At 43.4% G+C, this 13,570-nt stretch overlaps 2 protein-coding genes across 2 annotated transcripts; one reads left to right on the top strand and one right to left on the bottom strand.

Moving 5' to 3' along the window:
• Nucleotides 1–334: 334 nt before the first annotated feature.
• cfl1 (cofilin 1) lies at nucleotides 335–7,153 on the top strand. The gene is made up of 4 exons (XM_071458666.1): nucleotides 335–493; nucleotides 4,218–4,528; nucleotides 4,612–4,688; nucleotides 6,143–7,153. Exons 1-4 carry the CDS (start codon nucleotides 491–493, stop codon nucleotides 6,253–6,255), a joined length of 504 nt encoding a protein of 167 aa, XP_071314767.1. The 5' UTR covers nucleotides 335–490; the 3' UTR covers nucleotides 6,256–7,153.
• On the bottom strand, nucleotides 6,844–11,687 carry prss23 (serine protease 23). Its single transcript, XM_071458665.1, has 2 exons — nucleotides 11,407–11,687; nucleotides 6,844–9,642 (listed from the first exon to the last, which is right to left on the bottom strand). Exon 2 carries the CDS (start codon nucleotides 9,623–9,625, stop codon nucleotides 8,471–8,473), a length of 1,155 nt encoding a protein of 384 aa, XP_071314766.1. The 5' UTR covers nucleotides 9,626–9,642; nucleotides 11,407–11,687; the 3' UTR covers nucleotides 6,844–8,470.
• Between the last annotated feature and the right edge of the window lie 1,883 nt (nucleotides 11,688–13,570).

Below are 13,570 nucleotides of genomic sequence, written 5' to 3'. Positions count from 1 at the left end.
CAAACACTTATTCCCATAATGTTCTCCGCTATCCGTTTAGTAGGTTTGATTAATTACATACTGCAACACTAAAGTAATAGATGTAAAAGTAGAAGTAAAAATACTAATAAATTAGGAGGTAAAAAACTAGTGTCTTCAAACAGATAACAATTGTAACGTTTAATAACAGTGGTTAATAATATGTTGAGGTATTTGTATTACCAGTTTAATTTGTGTATTTGAAACACTGAACTGAAGCTAATTATTAATTAGATCAGATCCACAGATTAAATGCATTAATCAAAAGTAAAAAAAAAAAAAAAAAAAACAACTAATAAAAACAACCGGACGCTCGTACTTTGCAAATGGGCGCTCCCGCTCGTGCACCTTGCTCCAGCCGGGGTCGCGCTTTTATGCGCGTCCACGTTGCGTATCCACTGTGTGAACGCGAGCGGCGGTTGATCGTCACAGTCCATTCAGTTTCAGACGCTGACCAGTCTCATCGACAACAATGGTAGGTCCAACGCCTTTTTTACAGCGCTGCATTTCCTCCCGCCGGGTCCACCGCCTCTTACACACTCCATCTCAATATGTAGGAAGATTTAGGGTCAATTTGTGATGTATTTAGTAGATTACGGTGTTGGTTTTGGTGTCAAACATAGCAAGACGGCTCTGTGCCGCAGAAGCCGCTGCTAGCATCGGGGCTAGGTGGTGAGCTCCTCCGCTGTGCAAGTAGCTGGACGGCTAGTAATGCTAGTAATGCTAGTAATGCTAGTAATGCCTTCAGAGAGCACGACGGAGCAGCAGGTCACATTCATTGTGAATTTACTGTGCGGTATTTTTACACAGTAAATTAATACCAGACCATATAAACTGGCGCTTCCAAACAACTGGCGCCATTTCGTTTATCTGCCCGAGTTTCGCCGACATAAAGCCGCTTTGCGAAAGGCCCTGTCTGCGTTAACATCCAGACCGTGGTCCTGCCGCCGGTCCGCAGTTTTCCCTGCATCATGTTTCCGTTGTTTCGCCTCAGCCCGTCGATGCTTCCGCGGAGGAGCAGAGCCGGCAGGTGCAGCAGCGCCTCAGGGCCCCAAGCTAACGGTATTGTTAGCTGAGCTAGCTACGTTAGCAGAGACAGAAAATGACACCCATTATGGCTGGCGCTAGCGGAGATTTTCTTGCTCTTTGTCTGTACACGGCTTCCTCGCTAGCAGTGTTTGAGATTCTACGTGCTTCACAACGCGTCGCTTTTAGCTCACGGTGGTATAACAGTGCAGACTGCGGGTTTACAGCCGAGCTGCGCCGGGACGGTATATGTGTGAATTGACGGACGGTCGGGCCGTTTGAGCGGAGTTTTGCCTTATATAGCAAGCTAGCGCACACATGTGCGTGTGCTGCATTCATGGCCCCACCCTGAATTTGGTGCAAAGACCATTTTGTTTGCTGCCGTATTATAATGGATCTGCACTCGGATTTAATTTACTGTCATTTGCGATGTCAGAGTTTTACCACGTACCTGCTCGGATGTAGCAACGATTTGACAGAATTATCACCTTTATGTGACGCCTGTTTGGCAGCGTTGGCTTCGTTAGCTACAGCTAGCGGGCCGCTGTGTCTGGATCTTCGTGGTCGCTGCTGCGCATCTTTTTTAGTTGCGCATCTAATTTGTGCAGCAGCTCACACTCGCCGCACGACCGCCACGCCATCGGACCACGGAGCCAAGAGGGAACAATTAACGCACGTCTCTATTCATTCAAACGTAGTCATCATAAATAAGTGAAGCATACAGATGCCGGATGTGGCAGAATATACGTATTTTTTGGTATTACGACAACATATGAAATAAAATCATGATTGTATATTTGTAGTATAACTTGTATTATTTTTTAACATCCAGCTGTTCTGTCTATTGTCTTTCATTGCTGACTCTGCACCGTTGACAGCTCGGCATTAACTAAATGTGCGAGCTGCACAGCCCCCGTCCCCTGTCCGCTGCTTTTATTCATTTATTTATTTAATTAAGAGTTTGAAAACAAATCCATTGGTCCTGTTGATGCATAAGCGACATGTCTGCCAGGTAAAATGGTCTTTATGCTGATATCCTGTGAGGCCTGTAGTCTTAACTCTTCCGTGTAAGGGAATTCAAGACTCGGGCTGTGAGTAGTTGTATTGAGCCACTTGAACCTTGACTTCTGTAAAGAAAAGTCTCCATGGTTCAGATTAGATAAGGTGAGAGCTTAGTGATCGCCATGGGGATGTTGGCCTGCTGCTATAAATAAACAAAACACAAACAATCTCATGGCAAATTGTGGTGAAGCAAAGAAGTGGAAACATAAAAATTTGCGAATGACTCAACAGTTGTAAATCATGTTTGTGTACAAAAAAATGAGAAATACAAGGGATATGGTAATAATCTGTCCGCATCACCATGGAGGAAGATGGCACTGAGACGTCTGCTGACTCGTGCAAAAGAGTATTGATATTTGTAAACTTGGTAAATATTTAGGAAATAACAAGGAACACGAAAAAATATCAAAGCACAATGCGTATTATATTGATGGGGGGGGGGGGGGGGGGTTTAGGAAATGGGTAAGATCATTTGCTGGTTAATTATTATTCCAAAATTCACTGTTATCTCACACAGGCCTTTTACGCCCTGAGCAAACATTGTGCCTGCCTGTTCTGCTTTGCAGTTGGGTTCCCCTTCCGTCTTTCCTGCCCCATTATTTCCTTTTCATTGTCTTTTTTTTCCATTGACACGTTGCTGGTAGGTAGCACTTTTCTTCCCTCTTCTCCTGAGACTGCATTTTCCTGTCTGTGAATTGCCTTAAACAGAGTCAGAAGACCTGACTGAGTGAGTTTATGGAGCAGCTGTGACTCGGCGATGTGACTTGTATTCTATATTTCAACAGAAGCTCCATTGTCCGTGACTGAACCCTGCTCTGAAACACTTAATTCCTGACCACACCCTCACCCACATGGTCATCTTTATGGCAGAGATACATGGCCTTTCCCTGTTCCTGCAGAGGGAACTTATGTAATGTTTTATACCTACTGGTCCTACTCCAGTCACAGATTTGCTGCGGACTTTGAACAAGCAGTACAGGCCACTTTTTTTTTTTTTTTTTTTTTCTTTCCTTCGGTATTCTTACAGTCTGACCTCATACATAATAAAAGGTAGTACTGACTGAATCATCAGTGTTGATTTCCTTTTCACCAACTGTGCCGGCAGTTAGATCATTTTCAGATTGCATTTTGCTGCATAACTCTTCCGCCACCACGACTAACAGCTTATCATGGCCACACCTTTGTGTTTCAATCCTCCTTATCAGTTGTCCTCATAGAAGCATTCCTGCTGTGTGTGTGATAGTCACATGCCGCCCTCTCAGGCCCTTCTTCATTTTCATGATGTCTGTATTTACTGTGACTCGAGTCGTCACTTCTGGCCCGTTAAACATGTTGGTAACTGCAGTCTTCTTTAGACAAAACTATCACTGGATAGAGCTGCAGTAACTAGTTTTTGTTGTTTTTGGGTTTTTTTTTTTTTTTTCCTCTCAGGTGGTTTGTGAATTATTTTCTAGATTAATCATATGGCCCATTAATAGTCTGAAAATAACAATAAGCTATATTTTTAAGGCAAAATGTCACATTTTTGCTGTCTTTAGCTTCTCAGATATGAGCACATGATTATTTTCTTTGTCACTCATGACAGTAAACTGAATATTTTTGGGCTGTGGACTGTCGGTCGAGACAAAACTACATGTGACGCTGTCATCTTGGTAACCAATTTTAACAGGCATTTTTCAGAGTTTTCTTGTCATTGTATAGACGAGAAAATGAATCTATTAATTAAAAAACTGGTGAATTTTTGATGCCAAGACTTTGACTTAAAATGATCAATCAAAACAGATAAAAATGAACCAGCACCTATTGATTAATCAGCCTTTCAACTCTAAGGTGGAACTTAAAATCGTTAAATGTTCATTTGCATTTCAAACATTTTATCCTCAGGTCATGATTATATTTCCCATACCAGTCCAAGCTTAGGGAAAAGCGTTGCAAGTTATAGCAATCCACTTTCTACTTGATGAAAAAATCACTGCAGCCTCTGAATGCATTTGTTTTTTATCTTTCGGGTTATTGTGGGTTGTATATTCTGCTGCTGTATGTGCAGTAATGGCAGCTGCCATGTCAAACTGTGAATACATCTCTGAGGCAACATACTGTTTTCTCCTCAGGCCTCCGGTGTGAAAGTCACAGATGAAGTTATTGCAGTCTTCAATGACATGAAGGTGCGCAAGGCTCAGGCTAACGAGGATGAGAAGAGGAAGAGGAAGAAGGCCATTCTCTTCTGCCTGAGCAAGGACCTCAAGAACATTGTTCTTGATGATGGCAAAGAGATCCTGCAGGGTGACTTGGGTACCACCGTCCAGGATCCGTACCAGCACTTTGTGAAGATGCTGCCCCCAGACGACTGCCGCTACGCCCTGTACGACGCGACCTATGAGACCAAAGAAACAAAGAAGGAGGACCTGGTCTTCATCTTCTGGTGAGGGCAGACATTATACCACATTATAGGGTTTATGACTGTCATTGAGACATTTGGCTTTAATATTTTCCCCCCTTTCACAGGGCTCCAGATAATGCCCCCTTGAAGAGCAAGATGATCTATGCCAGCTCAAAAGATGCTATCAAGAGGAAATTTGAAGGTGAGTGGGAATTAAAGCTGCATTAACTGTGGAATTGCTTGGTGACAACATCACAGAAAATTACCACCTGACTCTGCACTTCCCCTCAGAGAGCATTTAAGCATCTTCCAGCTCAGTGTTTTTGCCACTTACCGTTTGGTTCACTCTCACCACATTCATAGCAAGGTAAAAAATCTCTGATTAACCTACTTTACTTTGCCTGGCAGGTAAAGTTAGCGGCCAGCTGGTGAACGTAGTGAAGCATTTAACAGCTGAAGAGCCAGATATTTCCCTCAGCAATGATCAACTCTGAGCTAAAAAGAGAGACTCATGTTTGTCAGTTGGCCAAAAATGACTGCATATTAATATTAATGTTGCTTCGTGAGTGCTGGACCTGTAAACAGGCAATTATTACATCAGCATAATAGGATGATAAATGTCAGTGTTGTGTAAACAGTTTGTTCTACTGCCCCCAAGTGGACAAAACAATTAATACCGTTTTAAAATCCCTAACTGTACACGTCACCTTCTGCTTAAACTAATCATCCTCAGGTTATTAGCTTAGCATTAACATTTCTCTCCTCTTATACATAAACATGTTCAATGTAAGTCTAAACTCTTCCCGAACACAGGTGGACCAGTTTGTGTTTTTATTTGTTTTATTTATTGTTGTTTTTTTGTTTGTGTTTTTTTTTTCTAGTATGAATTGAAATCACACAAAAAGCAGTTTAGTGGTTAATTGTTCATTTTGATCAAGTGCGACCTACAAGCCCTTTTTATTTTTATTAGCTATTGGGCTTTAAACATTCTTCAGTACCTAGAAAACTTTGCTTATGGATGTGCAGGACAGATGTATGATCTAATCACAAATACTGACTTAACTAAACAATAGGTTTTGGCGATAATACAGTTCATACACAAGCAGGCAACATACATTTGTCTACCAACAGAGATTTTACTGTAGCATTCATATGTTGGAGAGTCTCCTTTAAATATCTTGGCCATTATAAGCTCATTGTGGACAACGTGGCAAGTCAACTCTGTGGCATCTTTACAGGAATTTTGCATTGATATGATTTAAGTGCCTTTATTCGTCAACCACTTTTTGCTGGACAAGCAAAATATTTTATCTATTTTTTTTTTTTTTCTCCATACCACTCATGTCCGCTCTCAGAACGCTACAGGCAGCAGCCAGTTAGCTCAGCTTAGCACAGACTCAGTGGAGGGGACAACAAGCTATGCTCTGCCCAAAACAGTAGCCGACCAGCACCACTAAATCCCATCAGTCATCCCTTTACATCTCCTTTTGTTTAATGCATACAAAAAGCAAGGGTCAGTTTTTCTTTTCAAGCTTACCTGTTGATTTTTGGTTTTGGTTTTTTGACAAGTCTTGTTTAATAAAAGTGGTGATAGTTTGTTTTTGGTCTGAAAACGTATCAATGTGTAATTCTGGCTGCTGTCGTCCACCCCCCCAGGTATTAAGCACGAGTGGCAGGTGAACGGTTTGGAAGACCTCAAAGACCGGCACACCCTGGCAGAAAAGCTCGGCGGCTCATCAGTAGTCAGCCTGGAAGGTTCTCCTATATAAATATTACCCCCACTCCTCCTCTACGGCTTCGATCGAGGCCTTTCAGACACATCTGTTGGGTTTAGCTGTTCATTCCAGTGTGGTTTGGAGAAGGGCAAAAGCAGAACCAGCACCATTTGCGGGACTTTCTTGGGGAGGGATATTGTGGGTGGGTTTGGGGTCAAGTGACAGTTACAGAGAAAAAAAAAAAAAGAAATTCCACAAATTCAGACTGTCATTCCAGTTCAAGCAACATAAAGGATATGAACAAAACACACACAAAGGAAAAACATAAAGATACAACTGAGGAAGGATAATGATGATGATAATGATGATGATAAATACACATATTGTTCATGCTTAAGAACAGAGTTTTGTTCTTTCTGGGTTCCATTTGAAAAATTGCAGAGAAAGGGACAGAAAACAACCTTTAGTTTCCAACCACTGAATCCTGACAAATAATTGTTCCAACTACATTTTTTTGCCAAACTTCTAATTAAGTTTTGTAAGTGTGTGTAGTTGAGACTAGCTGTAGTATGAACTAATTCACTCTTGTTTGCACAAGATGTATCAAAACCTTCTCTGGAGGAACACGGTTAAATATATATATTTTTCTTTTTTTTTTGTTTTTTGTTATTCCATTGTTTTTTCTTTTTGAACATGCAAATTCCAAAACTTGAGTGATTCCTTTTTATTTCCAGTTCTGGGTCAGAAAACCATGGCATTTGATGTAGTAAACAGACAACATTCCTTGTACGTGTTAAAACCAGGATCTCCTCAATTTAAAAACTTTGATGTTATGAAGGTCTGATGGGGAGCGATGTGTATATGAAGGACCAGCGGTCAGAGTTGAGACTGAATATTGAATGGTGGATGTTTTGTATCGTCTCCTTATCTCTAATAAAAAGCACTAAACTACTGACTTGTTCTGCTCTTTTTTTTTTTTCCTTCTACTTTGTAAAAGCTCTGTAGCTGCAGTCAAACCTTCATCTGTCACACATCAGACTGGTGTCATTTAAATATAATAGCATCATGATTATGTTGGACGGTAGCCATTGTAAAGCCTTAAATTTTGAGGACAATGCTCAGACCTCACTGCACAAATGGTTAAATAACAAAATGTGCTCATCCAATTCACTTTGGGCTGTAACTAATTATTTTCATTATCAACTAATTGTTTGGTCCATAAAATATTAGAAAAACAGTAAAAATAAAAATATCCTAAATAAGCTGAAATGTTCAAACTTCTCATTTCATCCAACAAACTGTCTAAAGAACAAAGGTCAGTTTTCAATCATGGAAGACTGAAAAAATAACTAAATATTTACAGTCAATCTTTGGAAAAAATGACTCGATGTTGCACGTTTATTTCCTGTCAACTGACTAATTAATTCGGCTCTAAATTCAGTTTAAACTAGATGAACCACATCCCTGGTGTTGAGGTTCATTGACGCTGCAGTTTCACGGTGACCACAGGAGGTCACCCCAACACCACTCCTGAAACCAGACACAGACACAAGGGCTTATAAATCTCTGTTTATTAAAATATATCAAGCATTTCTTTTTAAAAATAAAATTACCATTCTGTCTCTCCAGTCCACACCGTGAAGAGCAAGCTGTCTGCTGAAGTATTAGGCATCAGTGGTGTCCATAAACTATTGTCAGTTCTTTATTCTGTGCACTCTAGAGCTGTGTATCTATCAGAACGGAGACTGTGACAGATGAAGCTTAGTGATCCTTGAAGAGATATCCAAATACCAAACCATTTCCCCAAGAAAGTACAGCAAAGATGAAATGAAAGAAGCGTCCTCAGTAGATCAGTAGATCGTCCACAGTAGGAAAATAACGTGCTGTTACTGACACACGCAAGGAAAAGTGTTTCTCTGCTGTAAAAAGTGGTTCATGTTAATACTGTGGGCAAAAACATATTAAAAGATGCTGTGGTGATGATCTCACAGGCAGATTGTTTAATAGGCTCAGAGATTACAGAGAGCTCATTAAACACAGGAGAGAAATAACTCAAAGACGGGAAACTAGATTCCAGAGTAACTGAGTCCACCTGTTTTACTGGTCTACCACTGCAGGATGATATTTTGTTTGGATTTAATCCCGTTTCACTCTTTTTTCTCCTGGTGAAGTAAAACATTTCACTCCAATGTCACTCTGTATTTCTTCAGTGATCTTGTGTTTTTCTTGCTCTGCTTTCGAAACCTCCTTTAGTCCGACTCCTTCCCTCTCAGTCCTGGACACAGTCCAGTCGGTTACCGTGCACCCAGTAACAGATCTGAGCAAACTTCAGAGGAGTGATGCGCACGGCCACGTTGTAATCCCGGTTCTCTCCATCTATCTCCAGCCACTGGTGTCCAGAGAAAATGCCGATGACCTTCCTTTCCCAGCGCTCTAAGCTGTTGTCCCATACTCTTCCGTAAACCCCAGAGCCGCTGGCTCCCGGTCGTGCATCGCAGTGCTGGTATATCAGGTCACTGGATTCTTCTTCCACAGGACAAAATCTGTACACCAGCTCCCCGGGTCTGTCGCTGTCAAAACCAGAGAAGTGGATGCGCTTCCCTGCCAGGTCATCGGAGGAGGGAGCCACAGAGAGGCGCATGAAGGGACGTCGGTGAGGCCAACGCAGCTCCAGCAGGGCGTAATCAAAGTCCATGCTGACCTCCTGGGGGCCCTGGATCCAGCCCTTTGGCACACGGGTACGTTTCACCCTCACCCAGCGGACCAAAGGCTTCTTGGCAGAAGTGAGGCTGGTTTTTGTGCCATTGAAAGATGGAGGGATCAGGAAGCCCACCCTGAGCTTCCTCGCCCCCTTCACATAATCCTTCCCATCATGCACACAGTGGGCAGCTGTGAGGACATGTTGCTGAGACACAAGAACGCCGGTGCAGCCGGTGGAGATCCGCACGGCTGTGGAGAAAGGGTAATCCAAGAGGAAGTTATCGCCCTGAATGTTAAAACGGCCGTCTGCTCCATAGATCTGCCGCCTCACACGCTTGTGCCTGGGCTTCACTCTGGGGCCTCTCCTGGGTGAAGGGTGAGCAAAGAGACGGTCGCCGCTCTCGAACTCATCCTCTCCCTCCACCTCCACAGTGGTGAGAGTGCGGGAGCCGTCAGCGTACAGCGTCTCAAAAGCCAGCTTCTCTGCCAGCTGCTCATCCTGCTCTCCTCTGTGGAAGCAGCTGGAGTTGCAGTGAGTGGTGAAGTCCAGCTGAGTCTGAGCGCTGAAGCGGGAGCGAGTGAGAGGCGTCGGTGTGTGAGGTACTATCGTGGGGACGTGGACCGGTGGGGGGTGGGGAGGCTGCAGAAAGGACCGGGTGAGGGGGAGGAAGAGCTGGAGGAGCAGGAGCAGGTGAGTCGGGAGGGAGCTCTCACACGGCGTCATTATGGTGACGGAAAACACTGCAACGACAGGAAATAATCACATCCATGAGAGGAACAGCTTAACAACTTATCTGTGAGGGATTGCATGAATTCCTACATGTTTTTCAAGAAATCAACAGTGGAACACGCTCCCAAACAAACTGTCAGACAAGCACACAAACTCTGATCCTTTGTAAATCTGGACTCTCTCACAGTTTATTGTTGACTGTAAATCACGGCGCCTATGCAAGTGAGGTCAGCTTGCAAAATCTAATGCTGCAATGCAGGCCTGAGTTTCCTCTGGTGTGGTGAGGCAACAATGAACCTCTTGTTCCTGTAATATAGATTACCAGGAAAATAGGATTTCAGCCTGACGGAAACAAACAAGCATTTTAATGTCTGTTTGGTACAAAAAGTCACAGGAAAATTTCAATCATACAGGAAGCAAAGTGGCCACAGGCATAGCTGAAAAGCCAGAACAAAGCTGAGTGGTCAGTGGTTTAGAAGGAAAAGAAACACAGTTTGTGATCATTTGAAACATAAAAAAAAACACCAGGATATTGTTTCCTTGACAAAAGCTAAAGAACTGTAGAGCTTCTGTATTACGGAGACTGAATAGGTGAAAAAGAAGTTGGGAGGGTACAATAAAAACCCTCCAGTCAAATGTTTTTCAAAGCTCAGAGGTAAGAAGTTGTTTTCCATCAAACATTAACTACTTCACATTGTACGTGGAGATTTCAGGGCAGATTAGCCGCGACAAGGAGATACTTGATCCCCTCTAAAGGCTGCGGACCCAGAGGCACTCATGGCACGAAGAGAGCAGGTGTGTAAAAAGTGAAGAAAAGAAAAAAACAAGTCAAGGCACAGCAGCAAAACAGAGCATTATTCCTAACAAAAGACAGGGAGGGGCCTGTCCACACACCTATGTGCTATCTCATATAACACTGCAGAGCAGGGAAAGTACAAATTCCCCTCCAGGTTGACATGTTAGATACATGACAGCGGTGGCAGACAGTTAACACCAGCCACTGAAGATCTCAAGTGGTAAATTGGCGGGTGAAGGAGCGGCAAACTGTGACACAAACCTGTAGTTTCAAACAATAAGAAAGACAAAATATCAAGTGCTACTAACCAGGCTGAACCAGAAGGGATTTTGGGAGGTGAAACCAGGCGATAGCTGCGTTTTCAGAGCCTGTTTTAGTGTTGAAATACACAGAATTTTCAGGCTCTAAACCAAAAACCACAGCTCTTCCTAAGGGTTTAGAGGCTCATTCTGATGGAAGCCACAGGAAAATGATCCAGAAGACATCTCTTTGTAAAAGTAACAACATTAACTGGGGGCGAGTTGGAGGGAGAGCAATGGTTTTTGGACTGCATCACTGGCTTTGGACCCGGGACACTGGGATGCAGTTTTGAGGAGAAAGAAATGTTAGGACAGACAACTCTTTTCAGAGATATATTATTGCATTTCAGAGGGGAAACTGCAACGATTACTGAAGTGGAGGATTCCCTGACCAGCATCTAAATCTGATTTTATCTGGTCTCATGTATGCAGCAGAGTCCAATAAACTGCACCCCCCCCCCCCCCCCCCCCCCCCCCCAACAAGAGATGAAAACACCTGAACCCTCATAGAGACATACATAAATTAATAATTATTTCACCAGAACATTTAGACTGATTAATCACACGTCTGACTACAAAACAATTCTCTATAATCACATATAAAACAGTGGTGACTGTGGGCATCAAAGTAAAGACAGGTCAGGGGAGAGGGAACCTTTAGCTCTAATCTAATATATTACCTCCTGATTAGAGATCGATGGTCCGTGTTTACATCCCAGTCAAGTGTTCCTCCCCTTCAGACGAGTCCTTCAGGATCACCTCCCAGGTTTTCCTCATCATCCTCCCCGGTGACTGGCAGGCACTTTGTCCCTCCTCTCCGGCGCCTTGTCCTGCAGAGGTAAGAAGCCTGCTCGCTCTTTAACAGCGTGTGCACATAAAGCTCCAGATGCTGGATGTCCGGAGCTCAGAGACCCGCCCAGCTCAGACACAGAGCCACAACTGTGAGTCTCTTGTCTGGGGAGCAGTTCTCTCTCTGCCCCTGGGCCCCGCCCCCCCCGCCCCCCCCCCGCCCTGTCTGCTGAGAGGGGACATTAGTGTTGGCCTCCAGTGTCTAAGCCTGTCATACCGGCTTATTGTCACACTTTCACTGCATTTTAACATTATTATTGTATTTTAAACCGCTGCACCGAATATAGACGGAGAGATATTTATGAAAATCGATGAGATTAGATAATAATCAAAGATAAACTGTCTACAGTCAAGACAGAGGCTGTGTCAGGCTACATTAGTGATCTGAGCTAAATGCTAAAATCAACATGCTAAGGCTACATCCACATTTTCGTTTTGAAATGAAAAAGATCCGCGTCCACTAACACCTGAAAACACGTGACCGTTCACGGCCACTGGGCATGCGCTAGCCGGTGTAAACAGGAAGCAGACAGCCTACTCTCAGGTGTGCTCAGCTGATGAGTTAAATAAATTATTACGAACAAGGAAAACAAAGACAGTTGTAGTATTAACACGCAGGATTTCAATGAACAACAGCTGCTGGTAAACACAACAAGGTCGGTAACACTCATTCATGTTTCCACAGAGGCTGATCAGAGCCAATCAGGGAGCGAGCGGGGGTTACGTCATCGTTTCCAAGACTACAACACAACTCCGGAGGTTTCAGACTGAAACCGGAGCAGCAGCTTTTCAAAACGCTCCGGTTTCAGTCTGAAACCTCCGGAGTAGTTTGGACGGAAGTGAAAACGGTGTGTTTTAGAATAAAAACGTAGCAGTGTTGATGTAGCCTAAGATGCTCACAAATTCAGTGGTTAGCATTTGTACCAAGTCCACCATTTTGGTTTCGCACATTAGCATGCTAACAATTGCTAATTAGCATTAAACACAAAGTACAGGTGAGACTTTGGGTGATGTGGTTTTGCAGGTATTTGGTCAGAAACGTCAACATGTTAACATATGATCGAGCCCACAAACACGATGTTAACATGTTCAGCAGGAATAATATGTTCAGATAGTCTAGCACGTTAGCATGCTAATGTGCCAATTAGCACTAAACACAAGCCACAGCTGAGCTTGTGTATAATCATTTGGTGAGAATCAATATGCTGACATGCTACCATGATCACAATAATGATGATATATATATATATTACCATGTGTTACCATGTTCATGAAATTGTAGGTTATTGTGTAGCATGCTAATGTATGAAAATTAGCACTGAACGGCTAATCTCAATAATGGCTTTTAACTGATCTATAAACCATCTGTGCATTATCAGAATCAGAATCAGTTTTATTGTCAAGTATGTTTTCACATACAAGGAATTTTTTCTGGTGATTGGTGCAATTGAGGATCAGGGGGATCAGCAACAGTGGGGCTCTCTAGCCTTGTTGATGAGGCTAATAGCAGATGGGAAGAAGCTGTTTTTGTGGCGAGAGGTTTTGGTCCAGAAGGACCGCAGCCTCCTGCCAGAGGGGAGTGACTCAAAGAGTTTGTGTCCAGGGTGGGAGGAGTCAGCTACAATCTTCCTGCACGCCTCAGAGTCCTTGAGGCGTACAGGTCCTGGAGGGATGGAAGATTGCAGCCAATCACCTTCTCAGCAGAGTGGATGATACGCTGCAGTCTGTTATTGTCCCTCTCCGTGGCAGCAGCGTACCAGATGGTGATGGAGGAGGTGAGGATGGACTCAATGATGGAGGTGTAGAAGTTCACCATCATAGTCCTTGGCAGGTTGAACTTCTTCAATTGCCTCAGGAAATACATCCTCTGCTGAGCTTTTTTGATGAGGGAGCTGATGTTCAGCTCCCATTTGAGATCCTGTGTGATGGTGGTTCCCAAGAAGCGGAAATGCTCCACGGTAGCCACGGGGGAGTCACACAGGGTGATGGGGGTGG

The sequence above is a fragment of the Trachinotus anak genome, unplaced genomic scaffold (assembly GCF_046630095.1).
Source record: "Trachinotus anak isolate AG129_WGS33_773 ecotype Australia unplaced genomic scaffold, CSIRO_AGI_Tana_v1 ptg000021l, whole genome shotgun sequence".
NCBI lineage: Eukaryota > Metazoa > Chordata > Actinopteri > Carangiformes > Carangidae > Trachinotus > Trachinotus anak.
This window is presented reverse-complemented; position numbering and strand designations above follow the sequence as displayed.